At 31.4% G+C, this 24,638-nt stretch overlaps 1 protein-coding gene across 14 annotated transcripts in view; it reads right to left on the reverse strand.

Annotated features, from left to right (window-relative positions):
* LOC129969690 (POU domain, class 2, transcription factor 3-like) overlaps positions 1-24,638 on the reverse strand; it is a 598,164-nt gene that overhangs the window by 10,143 nt on the left and 563,383 nt on the right. For 13 of the 14 annotated variants that reach the window (XM_056084362.1, XM_056084364.1, XM_056084367.1 and 10 more), the window contains 6 exons: positions 15,685-15,800; positions 7,070-7,306; positions 5,652-5,732; positions 4,514-4,681; positions 4,105-4,428; positions 1,731-1,860 (listed from right to left, as the gene is read on the reverse strand). In XM_056084362.1, the coding sequence (XP_055940337.1) occupies positions 1,731-1,860; positions 4,105-4,428; positions 4,514-4,681; positions 5,652-5,732; positions 7,070-7,306; positions 15,685-15,800 (1,056 nt within the window). The remainder of the gene's footprint in view (positions 1-1,730; positions 1,861-4,104; positions 4,429-4,513; positions 4,682-5,651; positions 5,733-7,069; positions 7,307-15,684; positions 15,801-24,638) is intronic. The other variant, XM_056084363.1, reaches the window with a different exon arrangement.

Raw genomic sequence — 24,638 nt, forward strand, 5'->3', positions numbered from 1 at the left:
TTCGCTTATGTGATTCAAAAGTTTCTCTTCGAACATTTATATTCTTATACAAGCTAGAAAAAAATAATGAAGAAATTACAGTATCACAATATATGTGAACAAGTAAGTAAAAGCTTGTACAAATTAAAGAAACCGTCCAGTCTAATAATATTATAAGTTTTCTAAAATAATATTGCCGAAATAACAATAATAATATTGAATTTATACAAACAATGTATAAACAGCAAATAATTCATTTCAGTAACTTTTATTAGTTGTTAATTGGAAAATATTCAGATGAAATTCGACAATGGATTTTAACACAAATGAATATGATTATTCGTATTTGCTAGCGAAATAACAATTAATAATATTTAATTCATACAAATAATTTGAAAATATGTTTAAAAAAATTTCTATGCATTGTTGAATCTACTCTTAACATGCATTGTTTAAGAGAAGCAAATTGTTTTAGTGTATTTTTGCAGGATTTCATTATTTAAATTTAAAAGCCCCTTATTCGAGATTAAAAGTTTTGAATTCCATACAGAATATAAGATTTTTAATTCATGTATAGTTGGAGAAAACGATAGATAAGGCACCAAAGCTTTATTTTAAGAATCTATTAAATTTTTTTCTTTTTCTAGAAACTTATTCCAATAAAAAGGAATAATTAACAATATTTTATTAAATTTATTTTCAAACTGTTTATTATCCAAAGAGATATCTTGCTCAGGTTGTAAATAATCTTTTTATGAGGGGAAAAAATAAATAAACACTATAAAAAATAACCCCTAGAAAATAGGAGAAAAAATATAAAAACAGTTGGTTGACTCGTTAGCAGTTACTCATATATTGTTCTGATGATATTTATATAATAATACCATAAAATTATGCTAAGATAATTGTTTACAATTAAGTCATAATACGTCATTAACATTAACGGCAATACATAATAACATTAACACTGTTACTAATTTCAATGGTCTTTTACCTTTACATATATTTAATAACAGTGCATGGAAAATAATTTTTTTAAAAGATGGAGCTAAATGAAAAATATTCTTCATCAATACAAGTATGCTTTATTTAAAATAATATATATATATGTTTTCTTTTGTAACACATCAAATTAAAGAAAAAATATATAATTCAGAAATGAAATTTATATGTTTTTTTTAAATAACTTAATATATTAAAATATACTTAAGCAAATTATTTACGAATGAATTGAGCAAATTAATTATAAATTATTTTTAAGATTCCTTTGATTTCTTAAGGAAAAAAAAAAAGAAATAGAAATAACATATTCTGTTAATGAAAACTAAAAATATTTTTCAATTTTCTTTTTCTTTAAAAGTTTTATTACTAACGGTTTTGAACTATGCTAATTATAAAAACTGTCTGCAAAGATATTTCAAAAATTTTATTATGCATAAATTTTAAATTAATCCATTAAAATATGTGCTTCTATGTCAATGCGAAATTGCTTACAGAAAAAACTTTGCTACCGTATAAAATTTCATTCCTGATACTGACAAATTAAAAGAAAAAAAAATGTTTCTAATCATTTTTTAGAAGAGTTAAAAAAAATCTATTTCATTTAAAAAATAAAATTATATTTGAAAATATCTCAAAGCCATTTCAATCAAGTATATTGACATTTTCAATTTATGACAAAGAATAAAATATGATTATTCGTACAGCATCTAGAAACTCATTTGCATGAACAGAAAGAGAGAAGTTGTTACCTAGTTTGATTCTTTTTTGTTTGAAAGTTTTAGCAAATTGTTCAAGCTCCTCCAAATCCGTCATTTCTTCCGGACTTGGTTCAGTGGGTCGTGGTTTTGATTGGTGGACTGGACTCTGGGAGAAAGACATCTGAAGTTTAAAATTTAGCACATCAATACACAACAAGGAAAGAATCGTCTACTGCACATGAAAAGCAATTTCTGATCATTTATTAAAATAAAATACATTTCTAAACAAAACAAAATCGTATATTGGCGTTTTTATTACACTTTCATTACATGTTTCATTTTGAAAACTATAGAATAAATTTCAAAAATGTGTACTAGAACATTTATTTCGCCAAAAATGTATAAAGGAAAAAAATTAAGTATTTTTTAATTATTATTTCCTAGATATTTTTGGTTTATACAGTGAAGGAAATAAAAAATAATATATATATTTTTTTTCTTTCTTGAATAAACTAAAGATTGCAAGAGTGAAAAACTGATATTTCAAAATTCTAAAATCTCCTTATTTTAACTTTCCATTAAATTTTAAAATAATGTTTCGTATAAATATATAGAATTAGATATTTTATATACGAACAAACGGCCATTAAAATAATTTTTATTTCAAAACAAAATGAGCAAACTTCTGCTTATTTGAACAGTGATAGAATTCAATCCTTTCTGGAGTTACACCAAACATATTATTTTCTTACGCTTCTCTTTATTTCTATAAAGAACTGAAAGTTGAAATTTATAGTTGAGAAAGACTATAATAGGCCCAGGTGTTATAATTTAAAATAAATAATAATTTAAAAATATTTTCAAAACTCGTGAAATTTAAGAATTTAAAAGCGATTTCAACATTTCACTTTAGACGAGGAATCATTTGTTAATTTGAGTAAAAAGTAAACGTTTAAAAACGCTGTCAAATTAAAGAGAAAATGCTGAAAAATGACAAATATGCAGTTTTATTGCGAAACCAATGAACACTAAACGGTTCACTTATCATTAGTTTTGTTTAAAAGAATGATTGAAAGTTGTAATGGTAATACAAAATATTTTTGATAAGTTCTAATTTACAATAAATCTGCAGAATTATTATACCTAGGATAAATAATCTGACGTAATTATTATTTTAGAAGTACAAATATTCATTAAATTAATTCTTACAATAAATATTAAATAGAGTATAATGAAAAAAAAGAAGATAAATAAATGCTTTAAATAACTAAAATGAGACAAATTTCCTTCATACAGTTTCTATTTGCTAAAAAATTACAAATGGAAAATAATGGTACACAATGAGATTTCAGAGAATATTTTAAATTTTGCGAAAAACAGGTTTTTATTGCATTGAATTGTGAATAGTTCAATTTAATAAATTGACAATAATTAAAAAATGATAAGGAGAAAATGCTTTTTAAAATGTAATAAACTTAATATTTTTACCAATTAATAATATTGAAAAAACAGTGAAAAAATTGCCATTAAATATATAAATTATAATTTAGGATTTACAGTAAATATTATGAAAATATAGTATATGGAAAGTAGTAATAGTAAATGGAAAGAAAGAAAAAAAATTATGTTGATAGTTTGAATAAATATTACAAATAAAATTTATATTTGAAATTTCAACGATGATGATTTTATTTTTAATATGTATTTCACTGAGAACTAACTGAATTTAGGAATAATCCATTCATGCCTCTTTTAAACAGAATTACTACTTCTTTTTTTTTTTTTGATAGGAGAAAAACTTTTATTTTAAATCAAAAATCTGAAGAAAAAAACAACACCAATTCTTGAGATATTCTTATTTTAAAACTATATGATCAAAATTGAAATCAAAAATTTTAAATACTGCTGCAATATAAAGATATACCTTTGACAATTAAAATTGTCATTGCTTTTGTTATTTTGTATTTATTTAAGAAATTTTTTCATAATGAATGCTATTTAACAGAAACTGCTTACATTAATTTTTTTCCCCGTTTACCGTTAATCTCAAATTATTAAATAAAAAAAATGAGTTTTTTTTTTTTCATTTAAAGTGATCATTTTTAATAGAATGTACATCACTGTCCGTCATTAACAAACCCTTAAGTAATTTATTCAAGTACACATTATTTTACCTTTAAAAAAATTAAGAATATTATCAATAATTAATAATAATGAAAAATATATCATAGAAATTAAATTTACACGGTAGATTTTCAAAATAAATATTTTTATATATTTTTTTCCCTTAAAATTGTCTAGGTCGATATTTCTTTTAAACCATTAAAAAGATCTATCCTAAAATTATTGTTCTATTTAAAAATCGTTAAATTTTCCCCCCTGCCTTTGAGCAGTGATGGGTGGTACACAGAAAATGCCACCTTACCTTCTGTGCTGGTGGCATTTGTGCCTGATTAATGATGACCGGTTGTGATTGTTGTAGGGAAGAAGGAGGTAGAGGAGGCGGTGGCGGTTGTGGAGGCGCTTGCGGTCTCGGCTGCTGCTGCTGAGACTGTGTTTGTTGCTGGTGGTGCTGCTGCGATTGCTGCTGCATCTGCTGCTGGAATTGCTGTTGGGCTGCCGCAGCAGCAGCCACAGTTGCAGCTGCCTGAGAAGACAGCACTCCCTGAGGTAGAGAAACGGCCCCTTGATTGGCTTGCAGCTGAAGATTCTGCAGACTCTGCTGCATAAGACCTTGCTGAAGAAGTCCCTGCAAAAGGAAAGGGATATAAATGTAAGGAATACAGAATGCGTGAAAAGGCTCATATCGTAGACAGATATCAGCAGGCAGTTACCTGATTTTGTAGGAAAAGCTGGGCCTGCATGTTTGCAGATAACTGGCCAGGTTGCAGAAACACAAAAGGTTGCATACTCTGCAAACTGTGCTGCTGCAGTTGTTGCTGCAACTGCTGAAGGTCCTGAGGATTCAACTGCAAGCCAGCTAAAGCTGAATTTACAGGCAACTGGAAAAGGGATAAGCAGTATTAATGAGAAGTTTAAGAAATTTAATAAACAGATGGCTTTTTTTAAAAGTAGCTTTAAAATTTTCTAAGTACATACAATTTCTATCCATTCTATTTTCGAAATCCCATTCTATTGCACTTCTAAGAATAATTGAATTAAAGAAGACAAGCATTAAAAGTTCAAAAACTGCCGCATTCATTAATTCATTATATGCCAAGTTAGAAAACAGGATCTTCTAAGAATTCATTACTTTTATTTCATACTAAAAAAAAACAGCAACTTTTGCGTTGTCTGGAGAGGTTCATATATCTTTTCAACTGGATAGATTAACTTCTTCAGACATGTACATTTATTCAGAGACAAGTCTTGAATTTTTAAAAAATATAATTAGTTATGAGGAAACTTCTAAGAGACAACTAAAAAGTCTTCAACAGTGTATAAGTAGTTAAATTATTTTAATAGGCTATAGCTCACACAAGAATAAAGCATTTCCAAAAAAACAAAATGTGGATTAATTATGTTTAATGAGATTTATCTTATTCATATATCATCATTTTCTTCAGTTAAAAATGCATATAAAAATATTTTAAACAGAAATACGATATGAATAATAAGTTTGTCTGAGGTTTTGTCTAGACAGGTGCAGCAGAATGGAAAAAAAAAAAAAAAAAAAAAAAAAAAAAAAGAATGAGAGAAAAATTTTTTTTGTCAATCATTAAGTAACAGATAAGTCAATTCAAATTTAACATTAAAAAAAAGAAAGATAAACAATACAAAATTTATGAAGATGCAATCTTATTACCATCGTCAATTATGCAGAAATAAAAACAAAAGTCATTTATTATAAAGACTAACAGATACTCATTTGAAAAATAATGCTATTATCATCGAGACACAAATATTGTCTGCATACAAATAATGTGACATCATTAATAGAATAGCAAAAATGCATGTAAGAATAATCCTCACCTTGCCAACTTGCTGAAGTTGCTGAGCAAGTCCAGCTTGCATGAGCATCTGTTGCTGCCCTTGAGCTCCTGCTGCTAACAGCTAGGGAGAAACAAAATGCTCTTGATTAAAAAAATAAGCAAACTAGCTTCGTTTCCATTCATTTATAAGTTATATTTTTATGTTGCAAATTAGAATGATTTGAATTTAAGTTTTTTTCTATGCTTTTCGAGAAACATATGTAATTTTTTTCTATTCCAGAAAAGGAAAATTATTTTATTATTCTGATGTCACATTTAGTTTCTTTTCTTTCTTTTTTTTTTTTTCAACTTAAAAACTGAGCTAATTATTATTCTCGATCATTAAAATAAATAATAAAAAAAGACTGAAAAGTATTGAGTAATATCACGTTCAATAAAATTCACGAATAACTTAGGCAAAGTTCCAGTTTGAAATTATTTTTCGAGAAATAATAGCAAAGAATATGAATAATGACAAATGCGAATAAACTAATACGAAGAATGACAAATGACTTTAGGAAACACAAATCTATTTCAAGGTACCTGTAAACACGTCAATAAGTGAATAAAAGTACCCTTTTAAAATTTATTTCGATTCATTAAAAATCTTTTAGTCTTATTTCAGGCCACATTTAAAGTAAAACCGCCAATATAAGTCCAGTTTGAAGAGAAAGGATCATTTTAGTAAATAATATACATTTATCGTGGTTCCTTCCTATCGGAACAATTATGGACATGTGTAACTATAAAATAATAAAATTAAAGAATTACTACTTCATTAAGAAACATTAAATGATTATAACGTCTTTTTAAATTTGAATAGTTACGACTTAAAACTCAAGAATCCTAGTCCATGATTATTCATTCTGAGGTACAATTTCAACCTCAAAGTTTAAAAGTGATATATAGTAATCTGCTATTACTCATTACTCATTTCATATGAGAAAAACACAGTTAATAAGACTTTATACAAAAGAAATGAAATGAAAAGTAATTTTTTTATTATCATTTAAAATAACAGGAAAGTGAGTGAAGTTATAAAGTTACCTTTTATGAAAATACAGAAAAATTCAAATAAAAAAAAATGTTATTGCAACATATTTAAGTGAAATACATTATTGATTCAAGAATCCGATTTTTAGGGCGGCAATGAAAATATAATTCTTGAAAACTAAACATTTCATATAGCCTTATATTTGAAAATTAATGAACATTTCTTTTTTTTTTATTGCTTGTTCTAATGAAAAATGATTTTTTTTATTGTAATATAATTTTATTTCATCAGCAACAGAAGTTCGATAATTCTTGACTTGTCATTCAGCTAAGCAACAATAAAGAGTCCGTCATCTCAGGGAGAAAGTAATTAAGACCCGGGGCGAGAGAGGGCGGACCACGTGACAAATGAAGATCTCTAATTACTTGATTGAGTGAGAGCTGACCAGCCGCCGCGGCCGCAGCGAGCGCTGCCGCCGTGTTGTTGACCATGGCCGATGGCGAGGCAATGGAGCTGGTGGAGCTCGGATGGCAGTTGTTGTGCGAGGGTTGTCCGGAGGACCGGGGCACGGACTGACCGTTGGTGGTGGCCCGACTCGCCGCAGAGGGCATCGTGGCGTCGATGGGCTCATCATTGTCCTCGTCGTCCTCCTCATCCATTGCCTGCGGTTAAAAAAAATACACTTGATGCAACATAAGACCAAAAGTGAAATTTTTTCAAATAGAGAAAACATTAACATTTTTCTTATCCTACGATTAGTCATATCCTTTCATATTTTCTAAAAAAAAAAATTAGTAAATCACGTTGTAACAACTGAAACTGTTTCTCCTTCTGAATTCATCTGAATTGTCTCTCCAATGTAATGTGCAATCTATTTATTGGACATTACATTGGAAAATAATTATTGTATCATCTTTCTCTGCATTTGCTTACATTTCGTAACAAGCGGAAAATCGTGAAGTGCAAGCATTACCATTATAGTAAAATCAAGTGAAATTTAAGCAATAAAAATGTCCGGCATATGTCTTAGAAACCGTAAAATATAATCGTGCAATTGGCAATCAGGATTTTACAGCAGCACTTCTAAAACCTATTCACTTTCGAATTCACAATAAGCAAAGCAAAGTTTATGCAATCACCAAATTATTAAATGGGAAAATAGATCACAATTATCATTAAAGAAATTCTGACGAAATATTTTTTAAACAAGATTATTTTCCTTCTTCTTAGAAACGATTCCAGTTTTTAAAATTGAAAACGCCGAGGAAATATCCACAGTCCCAATTGTTCCCGCGATAGGCGATTACGAAGTTCCATGTGTTAGAGAACGCCATGATTGAACTTTTCAAACAGTAGATCGGCAAAATGACAATATCGCTGGATTAAGAGAATTCGAATGCGATGCTACACTAGCGAATGATTCAAGAAAACATTTTTCAAAGATAAAATGAATCATTGTACGGGGGGGGGATAGAATAGAATAATAAAGGAATGATAGTTTTCCCTCCTTCCAAAATAATGTAGAAGCGAATAATTATTTTTTAAAGTATATGAAATTCAAATTTTTTTTTGACACATTTCAACACAAATGATATCAATACGAAAATAAAGAATATTAGTCAGTGTCTAGTAAGATCATTAAGATGGAAGCAAAAGGTTTTATGATTTAATATTACTAATGTATTTTCCTATATATCATTGCTTTAATTGCCGAAAAGAGAATTACAACGTCATATCTAATTCAGTGATTATTTTGCTAATGTGTTTCTTACTAGGTGGTCAAATTTAATTACACTTAACATAAGAATTATATAGAAATAATCATACGGTTAGTTGAAAATAAATTAATGAGAAATAATTTCAAATGAATAAAAATAAAAAATAGATATATATTTCTTGTGATGAAATGAATAGTCTGTTTCCCCTTAAAACAAACGATGCAATTTAGAAATTACTTCCTGAGCTGATAATAGGCCTTCACATACATATTTTTTAGATGAAAATTAAATCTCAAATGTTAATTAATAAAAAAGAATGTTTTGGAAAATACGATTATAATATTTTAATTCTTTTGTAAACATGTCATCTGTCCCAAAGTAATATCTATTCCATCAGAATAATTGCAATCATTGCTTGTCAACCTAATTCTTTATGCACATCTCTAGATGCAAAATTATATCCAAAAACGTATTGAGCATAATATTAGTTCAGTTAATTACATTATAAACTTTACACTAGACCACACACACAAGGTACACAATAATCTCTTTATTCAGGCATTTTTCTTCCTCCCTTAGATAAAAGTACGTCGGACGCCAGCAGCCGTTGTCAAATCGAGGTGATAAAACCGAGTCGTCCGAACATCCCAATGACCCCTTCTTAATCCTCCCAGCGGAAATCCATATGCAGGGAAAAGAGAATGCACGGCGGGGAGGAAAGAGAAAGGCGTAAAAAGAGACCGGGATCTCAAAAGCCAATTTAACTGCCTGCTTGCTATCGATATCTTTTTTTTTTTCTTTTTCTTTCTTTCTTCTTTTGCTTCCCTGTATTGGGGGTGTAAGTAGAGCCTCGTCGCCCTCGGCATATCATCTCGCTCCGTAAGCACGCCGCCATCAAAATAGGGTTACTTCGATGTCCACTCTCGCGTCTATCGCCAACATCTCTCAAGGAGAATCTGTGGTCATCTTGGAGAGGGCTGGAGGTCAGTAAACGACGAGGGATGCAATGGACGATAGTACCTATTTCAAGAAGGTTTAGACTGAAACCTGATGAACTGGTTTTTAATTATTTTACAATTCAAATGGATGATGTTTCGATGTTATCCGAGTAGAATTTATTAACAGAAATAGAAAGAGAATTCAAATATACAGTTGGGAAAGCCATCAAACGATGTCTTTCCTAATTGACTAAATGTTTGAAATAATTTGGGATATTTTAGTAGGTTCTTTCTCTTTCCTGGATGACCCTGAACAAGATAAAATTCAAGAAAATTTTAAGTTTATTTTACTTAAAAAAATTTTCCTATATTAATTATACAAGCAAATTAAGAAAAGAAAAAAAAAGACATAGGCTTTATTCAAAAAATCTACCATCATTTGCAACCAAAATTGATAAAAATTATTATATTTTATATTAGAATTTCAGTACTCTTAGATTTACTTGCTTTAGAATTTTTATATGCGAGACCCTCAAGTAGAATGTTTCATGTGTATATTTATCTGATAATGCAAAGATAAATAATAACAAAAATAGAAAGTGGATGCATATGGACAATTTGTCTATAGTTCATTATATATAACAATTAAAATTCTTTAAAAGGAATAAGATATATTTGGGACAATCAGACACTCTGACAGAAATTTTATGAAATTATTATTTTTTTCAACTACTTACATTAATTTGTAACCATAAGAGCCATTAAAAATCCTCAATAATTTTTACAGAGGACATACATAATTTTTTTCTTTATGCACGAAATGATAATTTAAATGATTTAAAATAGACCACTCGCTTTTTAAAAGAGGAGAATTTGAAAAGATGAAATCAATATTAAATTCACATTTTAAATTGGTTAAGTCAAACATTTTATTTCTAATTTTATAAGAAATATCCATATTTACATATAGTACAACAGAAAATAACTGAAAGATTGGACAACTTTTTTTTAAAAAAAGTAAAATTCACGCAAGCAAACAACTTAATGGTTCTTTCAATATTGGTAATTACCACTTTGTTATAATATTTGTGTTCATTATATTATACTGATTTTTTTTATATTCTTGTGTTTTTCAGTGTCATTTAATGTTAGAATCCCCATTTCTGAACAAGGAAGTAGATATTTTTTCTTATTAATTTTAAATCTATTTAAATTTGTATTTTTTCTATATTATTAATTTAAATCTATATTTTTTTCAATCTGATCAAGGAAGTAGATATTTATCCTATTAATTCAACTTTTCTTTTTATTCTCTGACTGATGAATTACCATTTCTAATTGAGGAATAATAATGTCACCTAATCTCTAGTTTCTAAAATATCTAAATATTCAGAATTCATCATCTAAACATCAGCATTTTATTTATCAGTTCATGTACTTTACCTTGAGGCCTTAAAGCAGGAAATAACCACTAATATGTAGATTTGTACTCTCAAAAAAAAAAAAAAAAAAGAGAGAGAGAGAGAGAGAGAGAGACATTCACATGTAACCTAATTCGTTATATGCTGTCTGTATCCGAGGTTGACTACGTGATTTTCTTCACATCTGTGTAATATAATTGAAGCATGCTAAATTTAGGCAGGTGAACAAAACTTCAATAAAACTATTTTCAAGACATTATCTTAAAGATTGCAACTAAAAAAACCACTTCAAAGGAAATACTTTCAGATAAAAAAAAATCTTCAGAAAAGTGATAACAAGGAGATATTATAAAGATTCAATAACAAAATGTGATTTTATTTCTGATAATAGATACTTGCGATATGCTTTAACAATTCTTCGACAGTTTTGCAGTGATATATCAGCTGTAGGTATTGTTTTTGATTGCTATTAATTCTTTTTTATATTGCGAAAGAATTTTCATGTTATATCATTAAATTGTGAATGACGGTCAGGGAACTGAGATAGATACGAGAGGAATTTAGTAAGTTACGATTTTATTTATTTGTCGTGTGGAAATACAAATTTCTATATATACAAATTTCTTATAAGTAATTAAAATGAAATACTTTAACGCATCTAGTTTTTAAATTTAACAACGACACTAACTCAATACATTATTTTGAGTTTATAACTAACACACTGCATCTCTTTCTTCTATTCCTCTGACCACCATACTTAAGGCTGAAGGAAGAAGAAGAAGCGATCACGGCCAAACCGTGGCAACCTCCGAGCGGTCATTCTGCATACGCTGCGCCTCCGATGCAAATCGCCAGGGTGACGTTAGTCATCCGATGCCCCCCTAAATCCCCTCCCTCTCATTGGCCAACGTCGACCACGTGAGCAGTAAAAATGGCCCCTCAGGCATTTTCCCCCTCTACTGACCAGCCGATCTATTTTCGGAAATCAAGACGAAAAGCCTCTTTTGGTACGTAAATTCACCTCCCTTGCTTTGAATAAGAAAAGTAAGCAGACAGAAAAATAGATCCACTTGGTGTTATTTGCATAGCCGAGAAAATGGACCCCTTTCCACCACAAGATAAAAGACATTGCCAAACTGATGGAAGACCCTGGGTGCAACATCCCTTCGGCGTACACTCCAAATTTTTTTTCGGAAGACAGATTATTCAAGGAGAATCAATCTCTTTGTAAGAAGAGCTTGAATTCTAAAAGATGGATCATGGAAAATAGTATCATATTAAAGGGGAAAAATAAGAGAGAAATTAACTAATAATTAGAAAATGCATACCACAGTTTTATCATTAGGAGAATCTAAGGGATCACCTATGGACACAACAATAATGGGGCATTTGTGAATGTAACTGGACTTCCCCTCCACAAAATAATCACTGAAATTCAATATATTTTATACTAAAACTATAAATGTATTATTAAGTATTTTAATGAATTATTGATTTACAAAATACGAATCAATGAAGATTAATGCAATTTAGCTTTTCTCTTAACGTAATTTAAATAATTTTTTTAAAAACTGCATCAGATTTCTTTGATTATTTTAAATTTCGCTATGCATATGGATATGCAAGTACGAATTAGAAAGGAATGTATAAAATTTTCATAGATGAGGACGCAATCATTTCTTTTCCCCTAGAGTCGTTAGGCATGCTTGCACAGGCTCGGATAGCAATAAAACGATACACTTTTGAACTATGAGGAAGGTACAATGGCAAATGGAAACTAAATTCGCATCTGACAAAACAGAAAGATAGGGAAAGCTCCAAGACACTATAAAATTATTAGAACGTATTAACTACGAAATAACATTTAAATTATACGAAATACACTATACATAAATAAAGAAAAAGAAATAAAAAATCATGGATTAGGGAAAAATAGCGAGATGTATCAAATCGTATGATCCATATGATTTTCATACTTAGTACGGCAGAACACGTTAAAATGAAATTGAAAATATTTATTCTGATATTTTTTATGAGTAGATTAGTCGCTAATGTTTTATAAAAGAACAATTTTATATTTTTCTGTATGTATCAGTCAATATAGCAACTAGATCAAATGTGATTAATTAATTAAATCTAATTGTGTCATAATTATAGAAAAAATCTTAGCAATCATAAAAATAACAATTATACTTTACAATAACACTAAAATTAGCACACATTGGTAGAATGACTAGCACAAAAAATTAAAAAAAAAATATTTAAGACATACAGTGTAAAATATAATATTGGAAAAATATTAATTAAATTCAAACAATATTATATAATATTTATATAATTAGAATTAAATTAAAACTTGGTAATAACTGGTGGATTTAAAAATTAAAAAAAAAAACATATATCGCAAACGAAAATTATAAAACAAAACAGTGAAACATGGACGAAAGAATAAATGCATGAAAATGAGATAATCGAATATTTTTAATGTGATATAGACTCATATGCTCAGACAGAAATATTTTTAAAACTAAAAAAAAAAAAAAAAAAAAAAAAAAAAAAAAAAAAACTCAATTTCTGGATACTTAATAATAAAGAAAATAAAAGTGTGAATGAATTCATGACTCAGCGTTTATCCAGTCAGAACGTGACAAGAAAAGTTTCCTCCCATGGGCGTTGAACACGTTTGACAAGTTCGCATCACCGTGCAACCTCCCCATCCCCCCCCCAAAAAAACAATATTTTAGCTCAGAAGGAGATTAATTATTAAGAAATAAATTCTAACAAATTTTATAGAAAAGTGTAATATTTCCAATATCACAGACTGATAAATTGGATATGTGTCTAAATAATAGAAGTTAAAGATAAATAGGAACATAAGTTTTTATTAAATTAAAATTACTAACATCTTTATAAATTACAGCTCTGCCGATTAACTGATATCTATCAATAAAGTATTGAATCTTCATGCGCAAATTTAGAAATGAATATCTAAATGAATGTATACTTCCAAATGTGTAATAAATAGCTTCACCTTCGATGAATATCTTAGACAGTAAAAGCACATTTACAGGGTCTAAAGCATACAAAGGAGATAGTATCTAACGTGCAAAGCGCTTTTGCCTTCATGTTACACTCATGCAGTGAAATTCACATTTAAATGTGTTTCAGAAAATATAAAGAAACAAATTTTTTACAATGTCATAAATTTTTTTAAGGATATAAAATTTCCGCAGAAAAGAAATATAACATAGTTAAAAAAAAAATCGAAAAGGAAATCTCTATAGAGAGATCTCAGACAGATTTTATGCTGGGACAAAATTTAAAGAACCAATAGAAAACGGCCCAAAAATGAGTGAAAAAAAATAAATATTGAATTTAAATTATTTTTACACTGAAGCCGTTTCCAAATGGTATCCTTTAAGGAATAAAAATTTGTTTAAATTATAACGTACAATACAAACATAATTTTCAGATGTTTTACAAAAATTTACACATTATATATATAAAGAGCAAATGAAATCTAATTTTAGGGAGGGAAAAAAACCTGTTATTGAATGAAGGACAGATATTAACGTCAAACGTTGACTTTTTCGCAAATGAAAACTTCTTTTTTATCGTTAAAAAAATTATAATAATAGATTTTAAGATGGTGGCGGGCTATTGAAAGTATCAAAAAAAGGTTTATTGAATAGAATAGAAACAGCTATTAAGTTGTAAAATTTTGATTCAATTTAAGATTTTAAAGATACTTCACAGGCTAAATAAGAAAATTTTAGAAAACATTTTATTCTTTTCTGCAATCTCAAAGTTCACAATTCAAAGAATTCAATAATCGGTATTAGAAGATGATTTTAAATGAATATGTCTGTGATTTTAAAATGAATATGTCTGTGATTTTAAAATGAATAGCAAACAATTATTAAAAGTTCTCCAATGTAATTACCATGGAATATGTGAAATTATATTTAAAAAAGCTTTGAAATGGATGCAAACTGGTAGATGTAATTGAAATAAAATTAGCGTTAAATTTTTCATTAAATGCCTGATATTTATTCTAGTAAATTTCTTAAATGAATAAACATTGGTTTCCAGAAACCAACAGGCGTTGTCTTCCAGAAACTTTTCTGCATTCCCTTTAAAAAGGTATAATACATCTGAATAAAATTTTGAACTTTTTGAAAAAAGAGTGTTTACATTTTCATTTCCAATTTCATATGTAAGTGTTCTGTGTTTTGAATAAAACCAAGAATGTATTTTGGTCAGCATTTTTTCCCCATCGAACGGAAACAAAATTTGAAACTTAATTACATGTTAAAAAAATCACATAACAAATTTCATTAATCAAAGTCGTGTTTTCATGTTAATCGCATTTATATGGATGCAAAAGTATAGGCTGACAGATGATCCCCCCCCCTGTCGAATTTGGTTCAAAATTGACACGAGTCTATATTTTAGATGCAAACTGCACATACCAAATTTTGTTTAGTAGCTTTTTATGCTTTGTATTTATCATATTCACCTGTATTTGGACAAATAAATAACCTGAAAATAGATATCTTTCAAATTTTCATAGAAATCTACAAATTTGGAATTTAAAACCATATACAAAATTTCACTCGTCTAGCTGAAAAAGCTTTTAAGTTATCGTATCTACAAACACATATATATTATCTTGAAAATTTATTTCGCAGAGTCGGGAAGGTGCGGCTTAGACAAAATGTCAAGTTCAAATTTTTTGGCGTTTATAATACTTTCTCTTAGTATACTTCGCTTAAGAGAAAGTAAAAATCACTAACTTGAGTTGAATTTCAAATTAAAACATATAAAGACCACACTATTAATAAGTTTACTGCAAATGGCTCAAGATTAAAATTAGGTTTAAGAATTCTTATCCGTCGTAGAATAAGACTTCGATAAATTAATGATAGAGGTGTGGGTTTCTTCTGGTAGGGGAAAAACTTACGAGGTTGAGTGCTTTCTCGGAATCGACGCTGTCTTCATCATGTCTGAGGTCCGCCGTGTCATGACTAGTGCTGCTGTCTTGGGTGTCGTTCGAGAGATCGCCATTCATCCCGGAATCTGAAACGAAGAAGGGAAAATATTTAATAAGAATCACACATGAAAAGGTACAGTACAAAATGTAAGCCTATATAATTTCATAATGTTGGTTAAGTTTCAAACTAATGTTTCTTTAGTGAATTTGTTCCTTCCAGGAACATTTGTTCATTTTTTTATTTCATAGTTAACCTATAATTCAAACTATTTATGATAAAAATTATGCAAGAAGAAATTCCAAAAATTAAGCAATTTTATACTGCTTTTAAATAAATAATTTAAAAAGAAATCGCAGATTAAATTCTGATATATTGGTATTCTAGAGCAAACAAACTGATGTTTTAAATGCTTACATATGATAAAATATTCTTTCGCAATAAATAGCATTTGCTAATGCATAGTAAAATTTAGCATTGTAATATAGCAATTGTGTAAGATCATACATTATAAAAATAAACATTAGAAATGTTTACAAAAATGATATAGTTTCAAAGAATATGAGTATGAAGTAAATCAATGGGGTAATCTACTTTTCATAAGATTTCGATGTACATTATTTAAATAAAATCTTATATTTTTCAAATGTTGGAAAAAGCTTTGTTGATATTTATTGAAAGCGCATGTTTTATTAATGCTTTATTTTATTGATGCTTTATCATCCTTACAGGAACAGCAAAGAATATAACTTTCGCTAGGTTCATACAAAAATAACGAGAAACACTGTAATGAAATCTACGATTGAAAAAACTCCACAAGACTTATCCGGAAATTTTCAACATAAAAGAAATTGTTATACATCCCTAAGCAGAACGAGATGCCGTCCGCCACTGGACGACAGTTTCTTGCATCCTGTGCCCATGTCCAACCCGGAAGCCTGTCCCAATCCCACTTGGGAGTGGTCACTAAACGCGTTACTTTGAATGCCAGGGACAAACAGATTTCAAATAAAACAAAAACACACACACCAAGACAGAGACAACAAGAGAAACGCAAAGTTGCTGTGCTGAAAAAAAATATACGAAAAAAAAATCCTTCTCCTCCGCGTAGCGTTCTCATTGCCAATCTCGTTTGTGATTGCGCTGACCATTTCGAACTGGACAGGGAGAAAGAGAGGGAGAGAGAGAAAAAAAAGAGGTGTATCCCAAAATCTAATCGCGAGGCACGGAGAGGCTCTGGACGTGTTCTGGCGGAATATGAGATCAAAAGTTTCGCTCTCGCTTCATCATTTCAAAGAGGAGATTCGGATAGACAGGGCCGCCTCCAAATCTATCGATACAGGGCGAGAAATCTGCACATTGCAGTAAGCCCCCTGCCTCCTTCGCCTCCGGATTCACTTCTTCGCTCCTCCGCGGCACCTGAGACCGCTTTTCATAAATGTGTTGGAGGAGAAACAAAAATCCATCCGGGGAGACGTGTCACAAGTGAAGAAAGCGGTAAGGATCGGACGCGACGGAATATTCCGACTCAATTTTCTGCAGTGGACACCGAGATTCGATTTGCTTGCCCAATCCCTAAAAACTTGGACAAACTAGACGCGCTGAAATATTAAGCAATCCAAAGGACAAGCTGGCTCTTTTTTTTCTTCTTCCTTATCGATGAAAGAGCTTGCAGGAAAAGTGACAATACGATAAAACTTTTCCCACTTTGACGGCACGTTTAGACAAACTTCCAAGTAATGAATCAAAAGTATTCTATAGAAAGTATGAAGGGAAAAAAAAAGCTAAAAATGTATAAAAAATGATTTTTTATTATTTTTCCCAATTGTTTTCTATTTGGATAGAGTTTTTTAAAATAATATTATAAATATTATGACATGCACGAAAAAGATAAAAGAAGAGAAAATTCTACATATTTTGAGGTAGTAGCAAATTTATGACGATAAAAATGACATCAAAGAAAATAAGTGAAATGGCTGATTTAATAATAAAAAAATATATCAAAGTAGCATGTACAAAATGCAATATAAGTATACATTATAAGAGGAGGAAAAATAAAACAGAAATAATTAACGCAAATACTTAAAGTCTTTATATATGAAGATTCTTCATCTAATATTCTAAGCACGCTATGCTTAACATTCTAAGCATTAATAGCATGCTAAACCAGCATAATTTAAAAATATTGTGAGAATTCTCATTTGGAATAGAAATGTCTCTAATGTAGACAACACAAGGTTATATTAATATTTATTTAATTCAGGAATTTTATTATTTTTTTCTCAAATAAATGCGCAAAGTACAAACGAATCAAATATACTCACTAGCTGGATAACTGAATTTGAAACGGCACACTCGCATAACAGTAGAAAACATAAACATTCTTTTAACAATGGGCACATAGTTGTCTTTTCTCCTATTTCCATCGGCGACACCAAACTATCAGTATCAAAGAATCACGCTATTTTTACCACCTCCCAATAATTACTTTAAAATCTTTTCAGCGTAAAATTTAAAAATGCGACTCGGAAAACACCTTAATGTCCACATTGTCCCCCCTTTTCCACTGATTTCCGAACTAAGGACTCCGTAGCATCTGTGCCTGCAAAAGAAGATCTTATCCGAAGTGAGGGGGGGGGTAGAGGGAGAGAGAGAGGAAAGTACCTTTCACTCCATTAGACGTCAACCTAACAACGGAAGACTTAACCCCCGCACACACAACAACAACAACGGCACCCACACCCCCGATTGTCCGCTCTCGGCAAGTTATGACTAATGGACCAAGAAACTCGAACAACTTCTGACGTAGGTGGCCAGTCATCCCCCTCCCCTTCCTTCCGCCAACTCACAAATAGTGTATATATATATATCTACAAATGTGTACGTGTGCATGTATGTGTGTTGTTCGACAATTCTTAACTTCACTGGAGAAAAACGACTTGAGTCAAGAACTGGTGTCAAAGTGTCATAATGAGAGCCGTTTCGAGTAATTACTATGTTATGTCTTTATTTTTCCAGCAATTTTCCAGAGGGGTGGGGGAGTGAGGGATCGGAAGAAGAGCACAATGTGATGGGTAATTGTCAACTCTAGTTTCATTATCTTTTTTGAAAACGTTCGCTTTATTTTCTATTGTATTTTAAAGAAAAGAATGTGAAAAGAGGAGGAAGGATAGGGACGTGAAAAAGAAGTTTGCTGTTCACTGATAAGAACATCAGCTTTATTCTAGAATTTAAAAAGAAAAATGCAACAATGAATATTATATGATGCTATCTGAATAAACTTAAGAATGAATTTTGAGATAAATTGGATTTCACAGTATACGCGATAAAATACTTTTAAATTAATAGTTCTAAAAATGGATTTAAAACCTAAGATTTTTTATTTGATGTAAACAAAATATCAGAATTAATTAAATAAAGAACGAAATTTAATTTTTGTTGTTGTTTTAAATAAATTTGCTGGATTCGCCAATCTATAATACTCTGCAACTCAACAAGGAAGTGATGGAACATTATGGTCTTGCCCTCAATACAGAAATTTTATGTTTTTATGAAATTAATTTTATCATTTTGAAAACTCTACTCTCAAAATGAGACAGTGAACATTAGTATTATACGCTCACATTTCGGTCATCTGCACCAATATTCAAAATACAATTCGTTTATAAAATTTGCAAAATTATTTACAAATCGTTTATTACTTATTAATGATAGTCATAGATCAGTGAAATACAAACACTTTTTTGACTATTTTTTCAAGATGGCTAAACTCCCACAGTTGCTTAACAAAGAAATCAGCAAAACTTGCTAAAAAGACTTGAGATTCTCGTTAGATACCCACGACAGTATTGATAAAAAAAAAAATCCTCCCTGGGCGCAAATGCGTCGGCTAATTAGTCCAGCAATGACCAAAGCGAAGTCCAAGCTCATTCTCCCCAGGCTAAATAAGCAGACTCGTACCACTGTCGCTCGGCAGCGGCGGCGGAGGCGTAGGTTTATATACTCTCCCATCTCGATCTCCAAATCAGTCCAACAGATGTTCCTGATGGAGGGGAAATGTATTCCTGGTTCCCATTGTTGGTTCGTCCGGCAGCAACGAGTGACCTCTGTCCAGTGTTCCTCCCGACTGGACAAAAGCGCGGGCGGTCCAGGTGACCACACTCCTTTGTCCACGGCGCCGATTACGATGCTTCTCCATCCCTGGCAATGCACTTAAAGCTGTCCTAATATATAACGTCCTCGGGAGAGAGAAAAAACCCGGCTGGGTGTTTTTTTTTCTTTCCTTCCTTTGCCGGAGCACAGATACGCACACAAAAAGAGATTTATATGCGCTTTGGTCATTTTCCCACCATTATGCCGAGAAATATTTGCTTCTCGTTGTGTGGATGATCTGCAGCCGTTACGAATAATGCGCCTGGTCAGCTACTTATTGGACTCACTGACTGCATTATTAATCGATACTTTTTACACACTCCTGGTTCGGATGACAGTGCTTTTTTCTTCTTCTTCGTATTAATGAAGAGGTCAATAGTAATAAAGAGCGAGGTTCATGACTTCTGCAGAATATATTTTACTATAAATATATTTTTCTATAATTTATTTAAGTTTCTCTTAAGCTAATAAAAATGTTCCGCGTCCTTATTTGGCAAATATGCTATCCTTGTATTATTATCATTTTAAAAAGAATAAATAATATCCCAAGGAGAAAGCTGAATATTTAAAACAAAGAAGTTTCTTTTTGAAATATGAATGTGAACGGTAATATGTCAGCTGAGCGATCCCAATTAGTGGATTCCTAGTAAGATAGCTTTTGCAGGATAATTTATTTAAAGAATTTTTGGGCAAAGATCGAGCTTCGGAGCAGGATGGATAAATTTACCAGGAAGATGATCGAAGGATAATGAGCACAAAATCAGTCAGCGTTAATTATATATCAATGAACATTAGTCAGAAAATAGCGGGAATAGGAATTTGCTTAGACTTTATATAACTTCATATAAAACATTCATTTCATTCTTATGAATGGTTATATATGAGAGTGTTTTTCTCTTTTTAAAGATTAGGAAGATCAGATTTATGAATGGTCAACGTCCTGTTTTCTTATAATGGGGATAAACATAACCATCAAATAAGGTGTAATATAATAAAATAATTGGCGGCAAATATAACCAACCACAATATAATCAAAGAACAAAGATAATGATTTAGGAGACGAAGCACAATCGGAACTGTTAAATAATACAGCGTCTGTAGCAGTTCGTACAGGAAAAAAGAGAAGATAGTTGTTGCATTCTTAATGAAATGGCAACATAAGTTGTACGGAAACAACTTCATGTTGCTTAAAAACAGGAAAATGGAAGATGGGAAGCCAGTTGATACATCTCCCTTAGCTATATGAGAAAGTTACGACATTGATTTTCTATATTCAGTAAGGTAACTCAAATATGAGATGTGCTAATTCTATTAATTTAAAATCAATGATGTAAAAGTAGAAATATTTAGCAAATATTATTTGCAATTTTCTACCCTTTTGTATTCAAATGGGTAGAATAAAAAAAAAGAAAAAAAGAAAGGATCCTCATTTCATAATACATTTTTTGGCTCTTATTATTTAAATTATGGCGCCTTTTCATGGTATTAAAGAGATAATTCAGATTTTCTTTCAATAGTCCTACACCCAATCCCTATTGAGATAAATATAGGGTAAAGCCATTCGATATGACCGATGGAATGCCGCGATTTATTCACAAGAGATGCCAGCCCTAAAGTAGCCCCCCTCCCCTTCTCATTGTTAAACCGACCCTCCTCGAGCTGTCTGTGCAAGGAAAATCGAATCCTCCGTTGGTCAAACACGGCGGTGGTTCTCATTTCCATGTCCCTCCGAAATGAATTCGAATGGTCCAGTTCTGGTGTGAAATGGCAATAAAGTATGAGGGCAAACAAAAGTAATCTTTTATTTCTTTCCCCTCGGCAGTGCGGGAGACGAGGGAATGGAATGAATCCTCGTGGGTGGATGGGAGAGGAGGGAAGCTCCCCTATTCTGTTACTCTCCCCCTATTTCCATTTCCACTCGGTTCTTAATAAGAATGCACAGTAGCCAAGTCTTGCGGGAGAAGTGCAGCTTAATCATTTCCCTTTCGGACTGGGAGGGCGGAAAAGATTGCTAAGACAGTGTTACGCGCTGATCTAAATTATTCATTCGCCACAAACAGAGGAGCGAAGACATCTGCACAACAAGGAAGAGGATTCCGGATTCATGGTAGAGCTTCGAGCATCGTAATGGTGAATTAAAAAGAACCATGATTTTTGAAGAAAACTTTGTAAGAAAAAAAAAGTAGGCTACAGTTAAAAAAAGAAAAAAACTGCAGCTAAACAGAAATTCCCTTTTCCATTTGCTCACAATATTAAAGACATACAAACTAGTTCAGATCGCAAACACGAATCGAAAATCTTGAAATTAGAAGTCTGCGGAAATTATTTTTCAATAAGCTTTAAGAAATAAAGAGACATGAAAAGATTCGTTATAAGACATTCCATTTAGGTTGCAATGATCCATATCATGATGGTGACGTCAATTTCAATCTTTCAAGCTGAAATTTGCTATTACGATACTTATTGATAAATATGGGTATATTTTGCCTCATATTATAAAAATTGACTGATTATGGGTTTAAATCAAATGATTTTTCCAACTATATCAATAATATTCGATAAAATCCAGTTCTTTAAAAAAATGAATCAGGTAAGATAATGAAATAAGCACTTTATTCTTACCTAACATAAACAAGGCAGACGTTTAACATTTGCTAACAACGTGATTAATTTGTTCATTTCATATTTCTGATTATTCCCATTATATGCTTTGAATTATTTAAGTTAATATTTAGACAAATAGAGTAAAATGTGTACGCCAAATATCCAACCAAAAGGCATGAAGGATTGTTCTTTAAGCTAATTTATTCATATTTTTGTTAAGTTTCTTTTAGGAATAAAATTTCACTTAAAAACCTTAATTCATATTAAAGTAAATGCATTTAAATAAACAAAACTGCACCGTATTTCAATTCGATTGATTTTATTCTATTTTTACCATTAATATATATATATATAATATTTAATACTTTAAAAGAGTCAATAATTCTTGTGTATGTTGTTACTCAATGAATATCAATGATTAAAATATATATAAACTAAAGCCTTTTTAACACAACAATTACATTATCCTAGGTACTTCAAATTATTCTCAGTCTTTTAAATATTAGAAAATAATTCTTTTTCGGGGGGGGGGGTAGGGAGGAGAATTATTAAGATTATTCTCCCACGCAATATTTCCAACAGTCACTACATTTAGGCGACCCGGTTAAATCCAAAAAGTTAATTTCATGCACAACGGGAGCGATCGGGACAAAAACAAGGCAGACACGTGCAGAGAGAGAGAGAGAGCAAGAGTGCTAAATATGGAACTGGATCTCTATCATTTTCTTCTCCTGGCTCCGCGGGGGGGGGGAGAGGAGGGATGGTCGGGAGGCAGAGGCCACTTCTAATGCACGCCGCAGCGTCCGGCAGCAAATTAAATTTGGACATCCAGAGCGGGCTTGAATGGCCCCCTGGCCGGCGATGTCTTGTCCATGTCAGATCAATCATAGAGAATGAAAGTGCAAAACGCACTCTGGCCGAAATTGATTTTTAGATTTCTTGTGTCGACGGTGGGCCCCTCGGGGCCATTTGCTCCGCTCTGGCCAGATAGACAGAACGAACGAGGGGGAGGGGTGATTCGAAAGGGGGAGGGGGAAGAAGGACAGAAAAAAACTAAAACAAAATAAATAAATAAAAAAAAAGATGGAATCAGACAAGGGAAAGGGGGAAACGGAGGGAAAAAATACACTATAAGGAAACATTGTGTCAGGTAGGGTAGTTATAGAAACGCATTTCGAGTTCACATTAAACAGCGGTACTGGAAGAAGTTTATTTTTTGGCAGCACGGAGGGTGGAGGTGGGGAAGGAATTTTAGGCACTCCATGCCATAGCATAGACTGACCCATACTCAATGAGCAAGCAGCACAGGGAAAAGAGGAACGCGGAGATTTCTTTTTATCTCAGTGCAGGTTGATTGCGAGGGGGGAAAGGCAGCCCGAGATCACCGATGGGAGCCATTATATATCCAAGGGTGATTTGGAAGAAGAGAGGCCGGCGGCGTGGGAGTGGAGGCAATCGCACATTTTGGGTGCAAGTGCACATAAGACGGGAACGAGAGTTGATCAGGATGCACAGTTATAGCTTCCTGGGAGGGAAAGGCGATATCTGTCACGGGCCTAGAAGATTGCGCCGGCAGGAAAACAATAGAATACATTCCGCTTCGCCCGTGTACTAGTGACGCGACTATTCAAACAAGCAAACTGATCTACACTTTTAGAGGTGGCCCTTCGCGCATGCAGTTCCTTTTTTTTTTTTCCCCGTGGGGGGGGGGGGTCGTTGGAGAAGAACTTACGGCTATGGCATGGATGACCTTAAGGAAGAACAGATTGTTTGTGGGAAGTTTCGATAGCACTTCGGGGTGTATCGCATAAATCTGGGCTAGTTATTTTTACATGCAGGTACAAAGAACTTTCTTTGGAGAAGCCATAAAACTCGAGCTTTTACATGCCAATCTGGTGCTTCGGGATGCAAAAATTCGACCATGAAACTCGGAAATGCATTGAAGCATTGTTATCAAACAAATATAGACTCAAGTTTACATTGGAGTAAAACTTCTTAGAAGTAAGAATTCGGAAATTTCTAAAAGCCAAATGTGAATTATTATACGAAAGTTATTGAATTATTAATTTTCCCCCCCACAAATTCGATTTTATCTTACCAAAAAAAAAAAAAAAAAAAAAAAAACCTATAATTTTTAAACAGTTTTGAACAAATTTTTCTAACAATTAGT

This window comes from Argiope bruennichi, chromosome 5 (assembly GCF_947563725.1).
Source record: "Argiope bruennichi chromosome 5, qqArgBrue1.1, whole genome shotgun sequence".
NCBI lineage: Eukaryota > Metazoa > Arthropoda > Arachnida > Araneae > Araneidae > Argiope > Argiope bruennichi.